The sequence below is a fragment of the Trichomonas vaginalis genome (assembly GCF_026262505.1).
Source record: "Trichomonas vaginalis G3 chromosome Unknown ctg_186, whole genome shotgun sequence".
NCBI classification, from domain to species: Eukaryota; Parabasalia; order Trichomonadida; family Trichomonadidae; genus Trichomonas; species Trichomonas vaginalis.
The window spans coordinates 188,636-206,101 of NW_026529273.1; the positions used below are offsets into that span (position 1 = coordinate 188,636).

Sequence of the window (17,466 nt, forward strand, 5' to 3'; positions counted from 1 at the left end):
TAAAAAATTTTTAGTGGAATTTTTTTTCAATATGCATCTCAAATTTTGTGATGTATTCAAAATAAAAATGGAAAATTTTATTGAAAAAGCGTAAAAAAGAAGGTGGTAAATTGTTTATTCTGTCATTTTTCCAATTTCATTGATGTGTGAAAAAAAGCAATCCCTACTACACTCATTTTATACACAATCTAATTTATGGGAAAATAGTTTTTCATTTTTATAATACTATATTAAGCTTGTCGGGCCGGTGATTTTTCGCCAGAACCGGAGATTCTTTCAAAAAATTTCGGGCCTCGGGCGATAAATCGCCCTCGGCCAAATTGCACATCAATTTATAGTTAGAGGCAATCAATTCTAAAAGGGCCCTTTTTTTCTTTCTTATTTTTTATTATTATTATTATTTTATTTCTTATTTTTTTGCACATTTATCTGTTTATATCTTTAAAGCACTATAATTGTATTTCACAGATTACAATTTGTGCGAGTATATGAGTATATTTTAAAAATTTGTTATTTTATTGATGTGAAATGCATAGTATCTACCAAATATATAGCTTTTGTATATTATGAAACAAAAGAATTATCATCATTTCTTTATTTCTGCAATAAATAACATGCAAATTTACTAAAATAATAATACCTTATGTTATATTTGACATAATTAACAAATTTACATGCAATAACGAATAATTCTATTGTTTATATTGCTATATAAATAGGCAAAATTATTTCGATAAAAAATATTCATTTCCCCGAGCTGACATATAATAAAAGATATATTTTAATACATAAATATTTCATTTATCATACTTAGAGGCAAAAGTAAATTCCCGGAAAATCTCCCAAAAGTATTGAAAAAAATCTCCGGAGAAATCTCCGGAGATTTATTTTTGCTTCAAAGTATTATTAATACAATATACATATAATATACTATATCTTTAATCATGCAACATATATAGGAAAATGAGTCTATGATAGTCAATTTGAAAATCATAAAAAAACTCTTTCATATTCATGAATTAAATATATATTATAATATTATGAATAGTGTAAGTCCTGTATTTACTATTAGATTTGTTCAAATTCATATTTCCCATACATACTACTAATATCAGATGATATTTTATAATGTATCCGTGTAAATATCACAAATATATTCAAAATTAATGGGAAAACGGCAATAATTTTAAATAATTAAAAAATACTTAGAAAGGAGGTAAAAATCAAAAATCCGGCGGAGTTGATAAAAATTCCTAAAAATCGCCAAATTCGGAGATTCGTGGCGGTGATTCTTTTTATTTTGGAGATCCTGGACAAGCTTAACTATATGTTTTATTACTTCATGAATCATCTATTTTTCTTGATAAAACCTAATTTTTCTTTGTGATTAGGAATCTTTCAAATTAATCGGATTTGTATCGCTTTGGAGGACGCTTTGCGCACTCCCAAAGTGAAAGAATCCGAAATAACCCGATTTTAAATTTTGAGAACGAAATCTCTAATTTTTCCCATATAATAACCTACTTTTAAATAAAAAATGGAAAGTACCAACTTTGCGGATCTTCGATCCTCAGAATTGGTATCTAAGGTGTTATAGACTAACCCATGAATGGAAACAACACGTTTTTATAAATTGAGGGATCTTTCAATTTGTCAGGGGTAGTTCACCCTTATTTTGAATTATGAATTTTACTAATTTGAGAAGGTTACAAAAAACGTATTTTGTATCATGAGTGGTTCAGATCCCGTTTCGCTTCTGCTTGCACAGACAGCGGGTCAACCGAGATCTGGCCCACTTCCACCGAAGGAACCAATAAATGAAACAAAGCCAAATTATAAATTTACAAATGCTCAAATTCCGAATATTAATGAACAGGGCGATGATCCAATTTCAAAACTACTTAGCCAAGGTAAGGCCCAAAGTACATTACCTGATCCAGTTTTGGATCTTTTAAATCAAACATCTGACAAAAAACAAAACGATAATACGCAAAATCCTGATAATAACGTTTTGCATCAAGCAATTTTATCTGGATTAGGCGCTGCACCTAAAAAGGAGCCCGAGAATCAACAAGAAGAAAAAATTAAATTTTCTAATGCTTTAATTCCAAAATCCACAGATAATCCAACAGACCCTGTTAATGAACTGTTAAATCAGTCTTCAAAAAAGCAGGAGAACTTCAAATTTAAAAATTCAATTATTCCAAAATCAACAGCCAACAAAGACGACCCAGTTAACTTACTTCTTAACCAAACAGCAAATAAGAAAGAACAACCAAATCAGCCAGCCAAATTCGTTAATTCCGTCATACCAAACACAAATGAGACAAAGAACGATGATGTTAGTGCCGTTCTATCACAAACAGCAAATAAAGTTGCTGCACCTGTCCAAAAAGAGGCCGAAAAGTTCAAAAATGCAAAAATACCAAAACCAGAAGATAATCCAAAAGAACCTGTTAGTGCTGTATTGCTACAAGGCAAAGGAATGAAAGCCAAGCCAGCTCCACCTCCTGAACCTAAACAGGAAGAAATTAAACCATATGTTTTCCCAGATTCCATCATTCCATCAACAATTGAGGGCTTGGAAGATCCAGTTTCATGTCTTCTTCGCCAAGGTGGCAAAGCCAAATCAGAAGACAACCCAATGCTTCAACTTTTGAGGAAATCTTCATCAAAGGCTGTTGATGAGCTCTTTACAATGCTTTCTTCAAGAGATACGGAACAAAATGAAGAAGTTGTCCTTAAAGGAAACGACATTATCGATAAAATCCAGCAAAATCCACAAAATCCTGTTGTAGTACTTGGAAAAGAAGACGATAAAGAAGACGATGATAATGGCCAGCCAATTACACTCTCAGTTCGTCAGCCGTCTTTTTCAAATTTGAAAGGCCACTTAATTCCAAAAGGAGCTCCTGCAACGAACTTAGAATCTTTGCAAGAAACAAGTTCTACAGGTGGCCAAGGAACCAAATTATCAAAGAACGGCAGCAATAAAAAAGTTTCTTCAAATGCGGAAATTCTTCTTGAGAAACTTCAAAATGAGGATAATCCGGTGATCATTGCTGGTGAAGAAAATGCCGAAAATGATGACGCTCCCATTGGTTTGTCAGTCAGACAACCATCATTTTCAAATCTTCATGGCCAGCTCATTCCAAAGGGCGCTAAATCATCACAGATATTGCCATCACTCGATGAACAAGGCAGTTCCAAGAAACCAGAGCCTAAAACCGAAAAACAAAAATCTCCAAAGAAGGCATCCCCTCAAAAACAATCAGAACAGAAGCCACATGATAAGATTATCGAAGGAGAAGATGATGGTCAGCCAATCACCCTTGGTGTCAGACAAATGTCATTTTCCAGACTTCACGGACCACTTATTCCAAAAGGCTCTACAGAGGCGATCAACCAGGACTTAGTTATCGACGAAGCTCCTGAAGAAAAGAACAAACCAAAGCCACAAGAGGACACATTCGCTGATGAGCCGGAAGAACTTGAACCAGCCGGCCAAATAACGCTTTCCGTTAGACAGCCATCGTTCTCCAACCTCCATGGAGCCCTAATTCCTAAAGGTTCGACTCATGAACTGCCATCAAAAAGCGATACTGTTATCGTTGCAGAGAAACCAACAGCGGAACAGCAGGAACAGATCATATTAAACGAAATCTCAGCGAAAGACCCAGTCCAAGGCGAGATTTTGCGTTCATTACATAAAATTAACACCGACAGATGGAAAGAACTCGGCTACGACCCAGCCACCGGTCTTGCCATTGATGAAGATGCAACAAAGACCAGTTCTTACGTCAAAGTTATTGAGGTTGAAGAAAAAGATTCACTTGCAAAGTGTAGAACTCAACCAGAAGGCAAAGACTTGCACTTAGAAATGCCTCTTTCTGAGAGTACAAGTGAACACGCTACTGTAGACTCCCTTCCTTCAGATGCTTTCGATCAAATGGCCAAAGCTATCGAACAAGAAAATGAAAATCAAGAGGACAAATTCGATGATGACTTTGAAGAGAAAGATGATTCACAGCCACTCAGAATCAACTCTGCTGGAGAGCGCAGAAAACAATCCCAAATCTTCGACATCTTGCCACCATCAATGCAAAAGAAAGAAGAAAACAAATCAAAAAAAAAGAAACAAAAAGTGTCAATAAAGAACAAAAAAGTGACAAAAAAGAACCAAAAAGTGTCAATAAAGAACCAAAAAGTGACAAGAAGGAAACAAAAAGTGACACTAAAGTACAAAAGGCAGAAAACAAGCCACAAAAGTCATTTATTACACAACCAGATGAGAAACCACAACAAAAGAAGAAAGGAATCAGTTCAAGTAGTACGCAGACAAGTGTTAGTTCTAAAAAGAGCAAACCAGCAACTGCAGGAAACTTAGATGAAGAACAACAGAAGCAGGTTGAAGAAGGAGAAAACAGGATGCCACCAAATCTCCAGAAAATGGTCACTCATCCGAAAGACTCTGTCACTTACATCGCAATGTGTGGAGCATCAATTATTGGCTACAAGAAGAAAGTTGTCGATGAAACAGTCAGTGATATCAAGAAATACGTCGACAAATGCATAAAGAACGGATATATCGAGGATGCAATGTATCTAGACAACATTCTCAAACAGATACATCAAGAAAAGGAAGAAATAAAGAATGTCGAAAAAGAAGAAAATGAAAAAGAAGTTGAACAGAAAATAGAATTCTATCAAAGCGAAATCCAAACTAAAGAGACACAATTCGAGCAGAAAGCAACTGTTTTAGATGCACAACATCAAGTAGACATGAGTGATTTGGAACTAAAGAAACAAGAAGCTTTGGATGAATTAGAAAACGAATGGAAATCAGATAAAATGATACAGAAATACAATAAACCATCACCACAATTAATAGAAATGCGCCAAACAGCATTGAGATTGATGAACGCAAGGAGATTTGAAGAAGCAGCACTTCTAAGCGCTCAAATACAACAGAAAGAGGAAGAGGAAAGTCAACAAGCCGGATACAAGATGAATGAAGATTACAAAATAGCTGTTGCAAGAGTAGAAAAGAAATATGAGAATGACATGAAGACAATGGAATTGACACATGAAAAGAAGAAGATTGGTATAAAAGGAGAACTTGAAAAGTCTTTGATTCCTGTTAAAAATAGATTGGCTTACGCTCAACATGAAAAGAGTGTAATTGAACAGAAAAAAGCAACTGATGCTAGAAAGGAAAGAGCTAATTTCGTTGCATTATCTGCTCAACAGAACTTGAAGAGACCTTCGCCAAAGATAACAATTCCTACAATCAGCACAAATAAGAAATTGAAATTACCACCTTTGAAACCGCGCCCACAAACAAGTTTGTTTAATAATAAGTAAGATATGTTTTGTTATATTTGTATATAGATGTTTATATTTTATTTTGTTTGTTTATTTTTTTATTATGATATTTTTATTTTATTTGAAAAAAATGTAATAACATGTTGATCATTTATTTTAGAATAAAGGATTTATTTTGTTTAGATAATCTTTTCAAGAACTATTTTCATTTATGTACTTTAATTACCTAAAGATATATGCAACGGTGATGTTCTTATTTAATGATAATGGTCGTCTTTTTTTACTTTTTTGCAATCTAGAATGATCCTGGAAAAGCAATGGTGATGATTCTTACTAAAAATGATTTCTCCTTTTATTTTTCCAAGACAAATGAAACATGATTGACGGGTCAGAATAATGTTTGAAAGCTGATTGTAAAGAACTTCTCAAACATTAGTGGCAAAGGTCTTATTAACTAAAGCGTGCAATGGTGATATATTTTAATTTCACATTGGATAAAAAATCCAATCGATTCTAAAAAATTCTATGATGAAAGTTAATTTCTTAAATACTAAAGAAAATGAAATCTCATGAACAAAAATGGTTTACAATCATTTTACAAAATACAAACAAATATATGAAACATAAATTATTATCTTTTTCGTGTGCGCATTTTTACAATATACATTACATCCTGACTTGTTGGATGGGGAATATGGCATACTGATCTATCAATTCTTGTTGTTGGCAATGAGCATAATGGGCTGTTAGCAAAAGAATCTGTAACATATGCCTTTACTTTGTTATCGAAAGAATTACTGTAACAAATGAATTGATTTGAACAAAAGTTTACATATTCAATTCTTGTATTTGAGAAAGCATATTGTGAAATACTTAAAATATCTTTTGGAATTACTATTGACCTCGGGAATGGACATCCATAAAATCCATAATCATCTATTGATCGAACGCGTTTAAGGATAGTAACATCAAGATTTAAACAATTATAAAATCCTCTTTTTCCAACATCAAACTTTTCTGGAAGGGTTGGCAATAATAAACTCACATTTCTCAAGCTGGAGCAGTTCTCAAACATTGAATCACTAATTTTATTGGACTTAAGTAGAGCCTTTTCTAGTTTGACAAAATTTGCAAATAAACACGGCGGAATTGAGCTAATATTTACAATAACTTCATTGATATTCGATCTAACATCATCGATCATTTTATTAACAAGATTAATGTCGATTTTATCATTGTTGAGAGTGATCTTAATAATATTTGTGCAGTTATAGAAAATTCCAGATGCAATATTTGCCGGAATTGATTCTAATATTATTTCTTTCGGATTCTTACAATTTGCGAATGCTTGTGTTGAAATACTATTTATTTTACTTCTGAATTTAAGCAATGGAAAGATGCATCCAAAACAGCAATATTCTTTTATATCTAAAGATTCTACGCCATCAGGAATGATTAGTGTATCTAAGCTATTGCAATTGAAGAAGACTCTCTCTTGAATTTCTCTGATTTTCGAATGAAATTTAACAGATGTAAGATTCGCGCATCCATAAAAAAACAAAGAAAGAATATCAACTTTATGTATGAAATTGAGACTTCGTCTCAATTTCAAACTTAAAGTTGGAAAATTTATCATTTTCGTCAGAGGAACATAATAATCCTTCTAAAAATGGGAGTACCAAATATTTATGGTTATTTATTTAGGGTTGGCGTCATAACGTAAAGTTCAGAAAATTCAGAAGTTTACATTTATTTTTGAGAAGTTTACGATGTCACGAGGAAATAAACAACACATTTTACATCTATGGTATATTGTGAAACTATTTTCCCATCATATGTCGGAAATTGAATTTCATTGAATTTCCGACATATGATGAAATACTTGAAGAATTTTCAATTTTTAGCCTCTTTTAAATTGAATGTAATTTGAGGCGGCTCATTGAAAATCCCATATAACGTCGATAATATTAACTTCAATTTGCCGAGTTAACCAAAATGTTTTATGTGTATTAAGAGGATATTGGATAAGCATGCAATATCTACGCTTATTATACAAACTTGAGTTTTGATGATTATCTTGAAATTAAGAATTTAGGTTTGGAATTTTCATGTATCATCACGGCTGTATGCATATAAACAGATGTAGAGTAGTATGGCTATCAAAAATAACCCGGTTTTATTGAAAAATACGGGTGCTACAAGTTAAATTTATGCTACGGAGTTATTTTTCCGACGTTACATATAAAATTTGAATTGATGGCAGGATGTCATTTGCCATTTGTAAGAATGCTCTTCATATTATTGAGTTTATTTTACGCAGATTGGAAATGCTCTGAGAAAGTTTATAGTAGACGTAAATGGGAACTTGAAGATAAGTGCGTTTTATATCTTAACCAAAATGAAGAAGTATGTTGGAGGCCTGGTTTCTTTTCACAAGTAACAGGTACAAACGTTGCATTAATTTCTGATGGCACTACTACTGTTGATTTTACTAAAGCATCCGGCAAAGTTAAACTTGCAGATGGAAGAACCGCCCTTATTGGTGATGACAATTATTTGCGAATCATTGGCAGCACTGCTCAATCAATAGAAACATTTCAATTAGGTGTAGTCTATCGTGAAGGATAAATATTTAAAATTACTAAATCAGAGTTTTTTTTTGAGTCTTCTTTGAAAAGATAGAGTATGACGAGTAATAAGCATATTATGCATTATAAGGTAGGTTAAATAATTCGTTACACAAAATTTTGACATTAACACACTCAAATTTGAGGACTTTGTGTGTTGTAAAATGTTTACAAATGTAAAGTTTATTTTTATAGAAATCGACAAAATTCACAGGCGCTCCCGCCTGTAACGAAACAAAATTGTGCTACAAGTGGTAGTTTTAGGAGCGATTGTTTTAACCTACATTAATGAACGCAAAAATTCAAAATTTGACGGCAATAAGCCTGATGACAATGAAGGGGGGAAGTGCAATCGCAAATAAGAAAGAGGAAAAAATAAATTTTTATTAAGCTATTAACATATTATAACAAGCATCTAAAACCTCATAAATCTGTGAGTCTATTATTTCTTCTGATAACAAATCTTCCAAAGTTTCTTTGATTCCGCAAGCTTCAGCGTGGGATTTAAATAATTTCCAATCTTTTTCAGAGAGACTGTGATAGAATTTCATCACTCCCGATATGATTATTGAAAAACTCTTGATGATATCAATATCCATAAGCGAAGTTGTTTCGCAGAGATACTCAAGAAACTTCAGAAAAACTTCATCAATTTTACACAAAGTGTAATCTCCATTTTGTACTAAAGTTGCAATGATTTTGAAAGAAATAACCTTCTGTTCCAAAGTGTTTTCAGACATATAACCTAATAAATGGTTATACAATGTGTCCGCACTCAATCCGGAGTAAACTGAAGATGAATTTGTTGATGCGACCGAATAAATAAAATTAAGAGCTACAACATTGAGATATTTGTCAGTGTCTGATAGTAACTTAATAATAAAAAGTGAAATGTGGTTTTTCATGAATCCGGAAATATTAATTTTTGGATTTTCGTCAATTTTAGAAATTGCCATGTTGTATTCGGTAATTAATAACACGAGATTGATTTTGGTCTCAAAAATATCTGTGACAAGGAAATATTGGAGACAATCTTGTATTTTTTGACTTGCAGAGATAACTGTCTTCGGATTTTGCTGCAAACACAATATATATGTTTTACAAAGTGATGAAATGGTCTTATCATTAATCATTTCGTCTTCCAAAAGTTCATCAAAAATTAAATTTGTTTCAGTAACACATCGAAGTATTGTTCCAGCACGAGCACGAGGTACATCAGCTGGATAATTTGTTTCCGGTATATTAACGACAAATCTTAAAAAGTTAAGCTGCATTAAAGGAAATTCATTAAAAAATGATGTAATAGATGATAAATTCTCGAAAATGATGCCGATATCGTCTGAATATTCTTTACTATAGTATCTTTTAAGTAAATTTAAAATCATTTTGTTAGTTTCTTCATTAAAAGAGATTGAGTCATCACAAGCTAAAATGCATTCACAAATTCGTGTAAATATATCAACACTAGATATGTATTTGTAGATATCTACAGATATTTCCGATAATATTTGAATTAATTTTAGTAAATGTAAAGATAATTCTGAAAATTCATTAACAAGAATAACTTCAATCACATTCCTGAAATCAATCTCCCCTAAATTTGAAAACAAACAACCAATTAAATAATTATTTGAAAGAAATAATGAAGAATTAGTAGAAACCATATCAATAATTTGACATATTTGAAATGTTGGATCTTTTTGTTCCAATAAGGTATTCCCAAATGCATGTATTTTACTAGATATATCTTCATTTGCTTCTTTTAAGTCATTTTCGCTAAAAATTTTAAGCGTAACATCTTTTTCTGAGCCTGTAATGTCTTCTAATGGTATGTTATTAGGATTATCGTCTTCTTGATCTTTAAATTGCATCTAAAATTTTATAGAATTGATTTATTTTTGTTTCCGGCTTCTTAATAAATTTTTATTCAAATTTGAAATTGTGGCGGAAAATTTTTGGAAATTTTTCCGAAAGACAAATTCAATTATACCGATTGAGAAATAAAGATTTATTATCACATTGAAAAGAAACATGAAAATTTTTCAAAATCTCCTCAAATTTATTGATGAAAGATCATGATTTGTTTTCCCATCCAGAGCAAAACTATGCCAGCTTATCATTTTACAACAAGAAGCAGGCAGATCTCAACAAGAAGATTGCAACTGAAGAAATTAGCAACACAATTGAGAATTTGATTCATCAAATTTGCAATAGCTTGAGTGAAGAACAGTTTTCGCAAGCAGAAGATGCTATTAAGAAGCTGAACAATATATTTAACAAGACAGATGATATGCCTTACTATGCAGAAGAATTTTGCTATTCATATAATTTGTTATTTCATTTGAAGGATTATATTACACCTGATAATTCTGATTTCTCAGCTAATATACTCACATTAGTATGTACAATTTGTTATTCCGCGAGTTCTTGCATTGAGCAAATATTAGAAGGTAATTTTCTTGAAGCTTTTCTTCAACCAATGCTAGGTGAAGGCTTTTCTAGTGAATGCGTTTCGCTCTCTATTAGAATTGCAGGTTGCATTGCAGCAGATTCCCAAGAAAGCGCTGAAGTAATCAAACAGTACGATTTTTTGGAGAAACTTTCCAAATGGATCGATATCGGAGATCAAAAACTTTTAGATGCGTCACTTTTCTACATCGAACAATTTTTGGTAAATTCTCACGATAATAATACTACAATGATGTTCAGTCCCATCATAGCATCATTACTAGGACGATCAGACTACATTTTTGCGAATAATTCTTCAGATGAAATGGAAACGATTCAATCAAGGCTTTTAAACATTGTCAGAAGGTTCACAGCATTTGAAGAAGCTGTACAGATGCTTTGCCAAACAAATTTGATTGATGTTACTATAGATTTTCTCTTTAATTTCAAAACTTCAAACGATCTTTCCATTGAAGACCAAATCGTTACACTAGGCAATATAGTTGACTATTCGTGCTCAGAATACAAGAATTGCATTGCAGAAAAAGTATCTGCGGATTATATTCTTGAAATGGTAGATAAATCTGATGCCTTATGCGCTCAAATGCTTATTATTGTACAGAAGCTCATCGAATCCGATGAAAATTTCGGAGTTCACCTGTTTACTCCAGAATTTTTGGGAAATTTGAAGGAAAAGAGTAATTCTTCGAACTATTATACAAAGAAATCAATTCTTTCCTTCATTTGCAACAGTATTTTGAGGATTTCTTTGACATCAACCCTTGAAATTTTCTTGGATGAAGAATTGATCGACGAAATTGCTGAGAATTCTTCACCAGAAGCTGTTGCAGAGGGATCAAACAACTTTTCTCAGAAATATTTTATTGATGCACTCATTAAATTGCAAAATCTCCCTTGTGCAAGCCAAGAAATAAGAGATTTCATCTCCAATGTTTTAGATGAAATATGATTTTATTAATATATTACGTTTTGTATTCTTTTGTTTGTAAATACGGATTTAATATTTCTTAATTTGCAATTTTTTTTAACAAGACATGTAGCATAAATTCAGCTTTTGGATTCATTTCAAACTTGATTGAGATGTATCTGAATTGACAAAATGGAAAAGGAATAAGCATGTTTTAAAATTTAAAGACTATCGTAAGTTTGCCGAGAATCTTTAAGGGTGCACACGAGAGGATCATGTAAACTTCAGAATTTAGAACCTTATTTTTAGGCATTATCTTGGCTACCTATTTAGGCTCGAAAAGCAAAAAATATCAAAAAATACAAGTTGACTCCATTATGACCCTTTCATGGAGGTAGTTTTTATCCGCTAGTATTTTCCCTTTGAATCTCTTTACAATTCGAAATCAAATTCAAACCTCAGTAGAAGAAAGGAAGAATCGACTTACTACGGTTGTAATACGAATAAATACATATATTTAATTATTTTTATTTACATAATAATTGTTTGAAGCTCATATTCCAACAAATTTTTAAATAAAAACATTAAAATGTTGAAAATGTTCATATATTTTAATAGGGTTTTGGCACTTTATTGAGGAATTACTACATACATAGTCGAACTGAACTTGATATTTTGAAATTTAAATTATTTATCAAAATTAAAATTTAACTTGAAATTTATAATTATTTAGTCATATTTTGCATAATTCTAAGTAGATTTTGTAAAAAATCAAGAAAGAAAAATTTTAACGTGCATTATTTTTTCTTTTTATAATAATACATATTATTATATAATTAACATATTCATAATGTTTCACCCTTTCAAAAATATAATCCTCCTCCTCTCAAATAAACGTACATACGGGTGGCCTCTTTTTTCAAAAAATTAAAATTTGAAATTTTGGGCTCAAATATTAGAGATTTTTTCAACCTTCAACGATATATGTTGTCTATATCAGACCTCCTTTCTTTTTGATACTTAACATTGTTCCTAAATCTTAGCCGTTAAGGCTGTTCTGAAAATATTTTTTTTTCGAAAAAATTCGAAAAAAATTCTTAAAATTCAAAAATCCCTTAATTCCTGAGGATTTTGGAAAAAAGTTTTTACATGAACATGTGTATATTATATGAAGTATATTGATAAGGTAAAAATCAAATTTTATTGCATATTCATCGAGAAAATAAACTAACGAATCCCTTAAAATTGAGAGGGTAATCCTCCTCCTCTCAAATAAACGTACATACAGGTGCACCCTTAAATTAAAAAGAATTTCGGATTTCAGCGAGAAGTTATTTATCCGACTTGCATATTTTATAATTCTCTTGCATTCAATTAACAACTTTCAATTTTTAATTGAAAATTGTATTATTGAAGGCAAGAGAATGTAGTTTTCTTGCACAACATTTGAATTACAATTCAAAATTGAAATTCAAAAAGTGCAAGAAAACTGCTAATTTGTTGGTAATTTTATTTTCTTAAGGATACCCTTACATTGCGTAGTTAGAAAGAGAATATGATATTGTCATGATTGCTAAAGTTTTAGGCTCCAGAAATGAATATACATCAAACTGAAACAATTGATAAATTGAATGAACGTTTGAGAGGTTCTCAAATAAAAAAATTATCTAATTTTTTACAATATTACTATTATTTTATCCACATATGTATATATAGTAATTTGAGAAAACTTTTAGGAAAAAATAAGTTTAATAAAAATCTGAATTTTACTTGTTGTGGGATTGTTATTAATTGACACTCCAGACGTATTACTAATAGTTATGCGTATGCAATTAAAGTATTTCTGATGGACAAAATGTGAGATTTATATCAGATAATTCATTTCTACTATTAAGTTATTCATTTATGAGTTTGCACTTATTCGCACTAAATAAATAACTATTAAAAATTGTTTTAATTAATTGACACCATATAATAGAGTGAATTTTGTTTGATCAAACAACAATAGATGATAGATATAAAGCCAAGAAACTTGCTATTAATATGCTCTACTTGCTATTTCAATGTAAGTATGATATTTTCTAAATGTTTCGTTCAGATAACTTAGATATATTAGTCAAAATTTGAAATTTTAATAGCACATATATTAAAAATAATTATTATTCATAAAAGATTAATGAAATAGTAAAAAAAATCAATCAAATTATAAAAATACAACATATGGTTTTTTATGGTTGTCTCATAATAGCATTTCATGAGAAAAAATATAATACTATTTATTTTTGCATAGTTCAATTTTTTTAAATAATGCAAGATATCCCGCCATTAGTTTTCATGAAATAATCCAAAAATCAGCATACACTTGAGAACATAGCAGCTCTACATGTTTTCGCTATTTATTTTCCAATAATATGAGGGGTTCACGGGATAAAGCTTCATTAAGCATAATTGATTACAATATCATCATATATATACCGAACATATAACAAATGGGATATTTGTATACTAAAATAAAAAAGGAGCAAATTATATAATTTTTGTCATGCTACTTATAGGTTCAAAAATCTTATAATATAAAAATATTTTCAAATATGTTCCATATTAAGTTCTGTCAAAATGTAAGCTATTCAATTCTATCGTCGGGGGAAGTATCACAAATCTATCAATTTTTTTGTAAAAGTATACAAAAACATATGGTGTTCAATTAGTTTATAATAATATAAATATTAAGATTCTCCAAAATAAGAAAAACTAGGTTTTGAGAACACTTTTGAGATGATAATCAAAATATTTTGATTGAAAAATAATATATTATTTATCAGATATAGAATGGATTTTTTCAAATTTAAAAATTCTGAAAAATAAACAGTTTTGTAAAGTAAAAAAAATGAACGAAAACTCGAGACCTCGTATTCCAAATGAATGGGTAAGATATATGTATGAAAAACTTGAAAGTGGTGAGTAAGGATGTCAATTTGGAAGAAAAGTGAGAAAATTTTGATTGTGAACTCATCTCTAATATTTTGGCTCCTTAATATATTTGAATCATGATCTTTGAGAAGAGTTCTCAAAAGTATTCACAAAAGCTATTTTTCCTTGAAATTTAAAAATCCTGTTTATCATATATTACCGAATTCAATTCCCTACATATTTCAAAATATTCTATGAACATTTCAATTTTTGAAAAAAACATATTTTTTCCAAATATATTTATTATCATATTTCTAATAATATTTCCTAAAGCGTCACTTTTTACTTCCTCGATGATTATTTCCCTCTCAAAAAATTCAATAGCTTACATTTTGACAGAACTTAATATGAAACAAATACAAAGAAAATATGTGTTTATTTCAAATTTGAAAATTAGATATCTTGTGGGGTCCACTTTCCTCCTCTGTAATCACCTGTAGGGTTATCCTTAGGAAATCTTTTTGCATTTCTTGCTTTGTTGATCTCTTTTCTTGTTTCTGGTGTAGCTTTCTTTTGATTTCTGGATTTATTTTTCTCATATTCAAGTTTTTGGAGTTCGCGGATTGAAGGAGATATTTGGTAATTATTGACACGATTGTATATTTCTTGTTTGCATTTCTCTCCTTCGTTTTTTTGTAAAATTGTAACAGCCGTACGCATTTCAAACGATTTTGCGTTGTTTCCTTTGGGACACTGAGTAAGCATTGAGTGATGTATCGATTCATTTTGTTGTGTTTGAGCATTAGGATCAATTTCTGGAATTAGTGATGCGAAAAATTCCCAAACATATGGGGTTTCTCATATCCCGTCCCCTATCGTTTCCCCAATTCAATTTTTTTTTGGAATTTTATTTTTTTTCCCGCCCATTTGAATTAAAAATGGGCGATTTTCGTTAATGTGATTGAAATATCATAAAATTAATACGTATTTTAGCTAATAATTCTATTTTTATACAATATTCTCTCATTAAATCAACATTTTTTTCTAATTTTAATTTTTAATTTTTAATTTCTTCATAATTTTAGCGATTTATGCTCATTATTAGCAAATAAATAATATATATAATATACTTATTTCATTTTATTCAGATAGGTCTTTGGGATTGGGATACCTTGTCCAAATTCAGAGGAAGTTTGAGAGGTTGGGATGGGGTAGCCCATATTCAATTATCCCAAGTGTACTCCACGAATTTAAAATTATATTATATTATTGATGACATATCTAAATTTATAGATAAAAATTTCAATGCGTACACAATTTTTTTGAGAAAATTCTTTTTTTTTACTTATTTTCATTCATAAAAGCTCACGTGAACTTAATTAACAACTGAGACATTTCCTATGAAATCATTTAATGCCGTCAAAATAGACATGTCTAAGCTGTTTTGAGTGACTTTCGCTCGATGTCTGATGCAATATCAGACATCGAGCGAAAGTCTCTAATATTGGCAACACATCCATACGATCAATACTATAGCTACGAATTACAAGCCTGTTTGGGCAATTTTTGGCCGAGTTCTGATTTTTCATTAGATCTCGAGCGAAATTCTCTCAAATTGGCTGCCAGTTCATAAGAGTGAAACTCTAGCTACGAATTAGAAGCTTGCTTGAGAGACTCTCGCTCGCGTTGGGATCTGCATCAGAACTCGAACGAAAGCCTCTCAAAGTGGTAAGACCTGCTCATTGTTGAGCAGGAGCTGCGTAATGTGTTCGAGTAGAGTGAGGCTCTTCTAAGATCTTCCTTGTGATTGGAAGAAATTAGAAGAGTCTCACTCTACTATTTTGTAATTGTATGCCCTGGCCTTTAAGTGACCAGGGCTGCGTAATGTGTTCGAGTAGAGTGAGGCTCTTCTAAGATCTTCCTTGTGATTGGAAGAAATTAGAAGAGTCTCACTCTACTATTTTGTAATTGTATGCCCTGGTCTTTGAGTGACCAGGGCTGCGTAATGAATTCGAGTAGGATTGTACAATAGCTCGGCAAACGCCGAGCAAATTGATATAAACGTACATCCCACAAAAAATGGATTGTCAAAATTTATCCCAAATTTTACAAAACCGCAGCGGTTATGACATCCCAGGGCTAAAAAAATTCGGAAACTCGCATCTCTACTGGAATCAACTTTGCGGCATCATCTGTAAAACGTTGAAATTGCTTCGCTAAATCAGGTTTTGTAAGTGGCTGAAACACAGGATATTCTTTGTCTTTTTCGTGAAGGCAATTTTCATGCCTTCCGATAAAATGATTTAATGTATTCTTCCATAGGAAAATTTTTTCGTTGTTTCAATTGGAAGCATGATAATAAAAGTGAACCACTTAATAACTTTCGAATATATCTGATGAAATACTTTTTCTTGGTGTTTTAATGGTCTTCCACGTTTCTTCGGCTCTTCTGCTTTAGATTTGATTGGGAATGCTGGCTGTGATTCACTTTCTTTCTGTTGATTAACAGTTTCTTTTCCTGCTGCTTCTTTATATCCACCATTTTCAAGCTTTTCGAAAGCTCTGCCAACTGCACGTACACAATGACGAGGATCAAGTGTAATTTTAGCATTCGGAGCATATTGCTGGATGATGGCTTTCGTTTTATTGTCATTGTCATGAACCACTGTGGAAACATTTGTAAAGTCAAAATTTGACATCATCCTCTTTGTACATTCTGTTTCCATCATGTTTGATGGGCCTTCAAAGTCTCCTCCAGAGCTCTTTTTTATAACAGTTGTTTCACCAACAACCTTTCCACGGTTGTCCATCATTAAACTTTGGCACGCTGTAGCATTTCTGCCAACATTATAATGCGAATCAGTGCTTAAAAATGTATCTTTCTTCATTGTTTGTTGAGCATTTTTAATAGATTGCTCTTTATATTCTAGTATTACCTTACCTATTTCTTTTTGATGACGGTAAAACTCTTTTTCACTCGGCACTTTAATATTGTTATCTTGAAATAAATTCCTTGCTCGAGTATAAGAGTCACCATTAACAATTACAGAAGCAGTCCAGTGTTTTGGATCGACTTCCTTTGGCGCATTCTTTTCTTGGGAGTTTTTTCTTGCTTCAATTGATTTTTCGTTAGCTTCACGACTTTGTTGTTTGCGTCTGCTTGGTGGAGGCATATTACGTAAATGGTCGGCAAAAAATGTAATAAACGTAGTGAATAATTAAAAAGAT

The 17,466-nt window shown here is 31.4% G+C and overlaps 8 protein-coding genes across 8 annotated transcripts, besides 3 other annotated features; 4 read left to right on the forward strand and 4 right to left on the reverse strand.

The window, feature by feature from the left end:
• Window positions 1–1,729: 1,729 nt before the first annotated feature.
• Window positions 1,730–4,387, forward strand: TVAGG3_1091090 (uncharacterized protein; the record flags this gene model as incomplete). Its single annotated transcript, XM_001304035.1, has 1 exon — window positions 1,730–4,387. The coding sequence occupies one exon, from the start codon at window positions 1,730–1,732 to the stop codon at window positions 4,385–4,387; it is 2,658 nt and encodes an 885-aa protein (XP_001304036.1).
• Window positions 4,388–4,428: 41 nt separating this feature from the next.
• TVAGG3_1091100 (uncharacterized protein) lies at window positions 4,429–5,364 on the forward strand (the record flags this gene model as incomplete). Its single annotated transcript, XM_001304034.1, has 1 exon — window positions 4,429–5,364. The coding sequence occupies one exon, from the start codon at window positions 4,429–4,431 to the stop codon at window positions 5,362–5,364; it is 936 nt and encodes a 311-aa protein (XP_001304035.1).
• Window positions 5,365–5,886: 522 nt separating this feature from the next.
• On the reverse strand, window positions 5,887–6,961 carry TVAGG3_1091110 (antigen BSP, putative-related family; the record flags this gene model as incomplete). The annotated part of the gene is made up of 1 exon (XM_001304033.2): window positions 5,957–6,961. The coding sequence occupies one exon, from the start codon at window positions 6,959–6,961 to the stop codon at window positions 5,957–5,959; it is 1,005 nt and encodes a 334-aa protein (XP_001304034.1).
• A 620-nt stretch (window positions 6,962–7,581) lies between these two features.
• TVAGG3_1091120 (uncharacterized protein) lies at window positions 7,582–7,953 on the forward strand (the record flags this gene model as incomplete). Its single annotated transcript, XM_001304032.1, has 1 exon — window positions 7,582–7,953. One exon carries the CDS (start codon window positions 7,582–7,584, stop codon window positions 7,951–7,953), a length of 372 nt encoding a protein of 123 aa, XP_001304033.1.
• Window positions 7,954–8,104: 151 nt separating this feature from the next.
• Window positions 8,105–9,892, reverse strand: TVAGG3_1091130 (armadillo (ARM) repeat-containing protein family; the record flags this gene model as incomplete). The annotated part of the gene is made up of 1 exon (XM_001304031.1): window positions 8,339–9,823. The coding sequence occupies one exon, from the start codon at window positions 9,821–9,823 to the stop codon at window positions 8,339–8,341; it is 1,485 nt and encodes a 494-aa protein (XP_001304032.1).
• A 125-nt stretch (window positions 9,893–10,017) lies between these two features.
• Window positions 10,018–11,370, forward strand: TVAGG3_1091140 (armadillo (ARM) repeat-containing protein family; the record flags this gene model as incomplete). Its single annotated transcript, XM_001304030.1, has 1 exon — window positions 10,018–11,370. The coding sequence occupies one exon, from the start codon at window positions 10,018–10,020 to the stop codon at window positions 11,368–11,370; it is 1,353 nt and encodes a 450-aa protein (XP_001304031.1).
• A 214-nt stretch (window positions 11,371–11,584) lies between these two features.
• Window positions 11,585–12,624: a mobile genetic element.
• Window positions 12,625–13,920: 1,296 nt separating this feature from the next.
• Window positions 13,921–13,961: a mobile genetic element.
• A 651-nt stretch (window positions 13,962–14,612) lies between these two features.
• Window positions 14,613–14,654: a mobile genetic element.
• A 37-nt stretch (window positions 14,655–14,691) lies between these two features.
• Window positions 14,692–15,003, reverse strand: TVAGG3_1091180 (uncharacterized protein; the record flags this gene model as incomplete). Its single annotated transcript, XM_001304029.1, has 1 exon — window positions 14,692–15,003. The coding sequence occupies one exon, from the start codon at window positions 15,001–15,003 to the stop codon at window positions 14,692–14,694; it is 312 nt and encodes a 103-aa protein (XP_001304030.1).
• Window positions 15,004–16,541: 1,538 nt separating this feature from the next.
• On the reverse strand, window positions 16,542–17,411 carry TVAGG3_1091190 (IS204/IS1001/IS1096/IS116 transposases DDE domain-containing protein; the record flags this gene model as incomplete). The annotated part of the gene is made up of 1 exon (XM_001277744.2): window positions 16,542–17,411. The coding sequence occupies one exon, from the start codon at window positions 17,409–17,411 to the stop codon at window positions 16,542–16,544; it is 870 nt and encodes a 289-aa protein (XP_001277745.2).
• Between the last annotated feature and the right edge of the window lie 55 nt (window positions 17,412–17,466).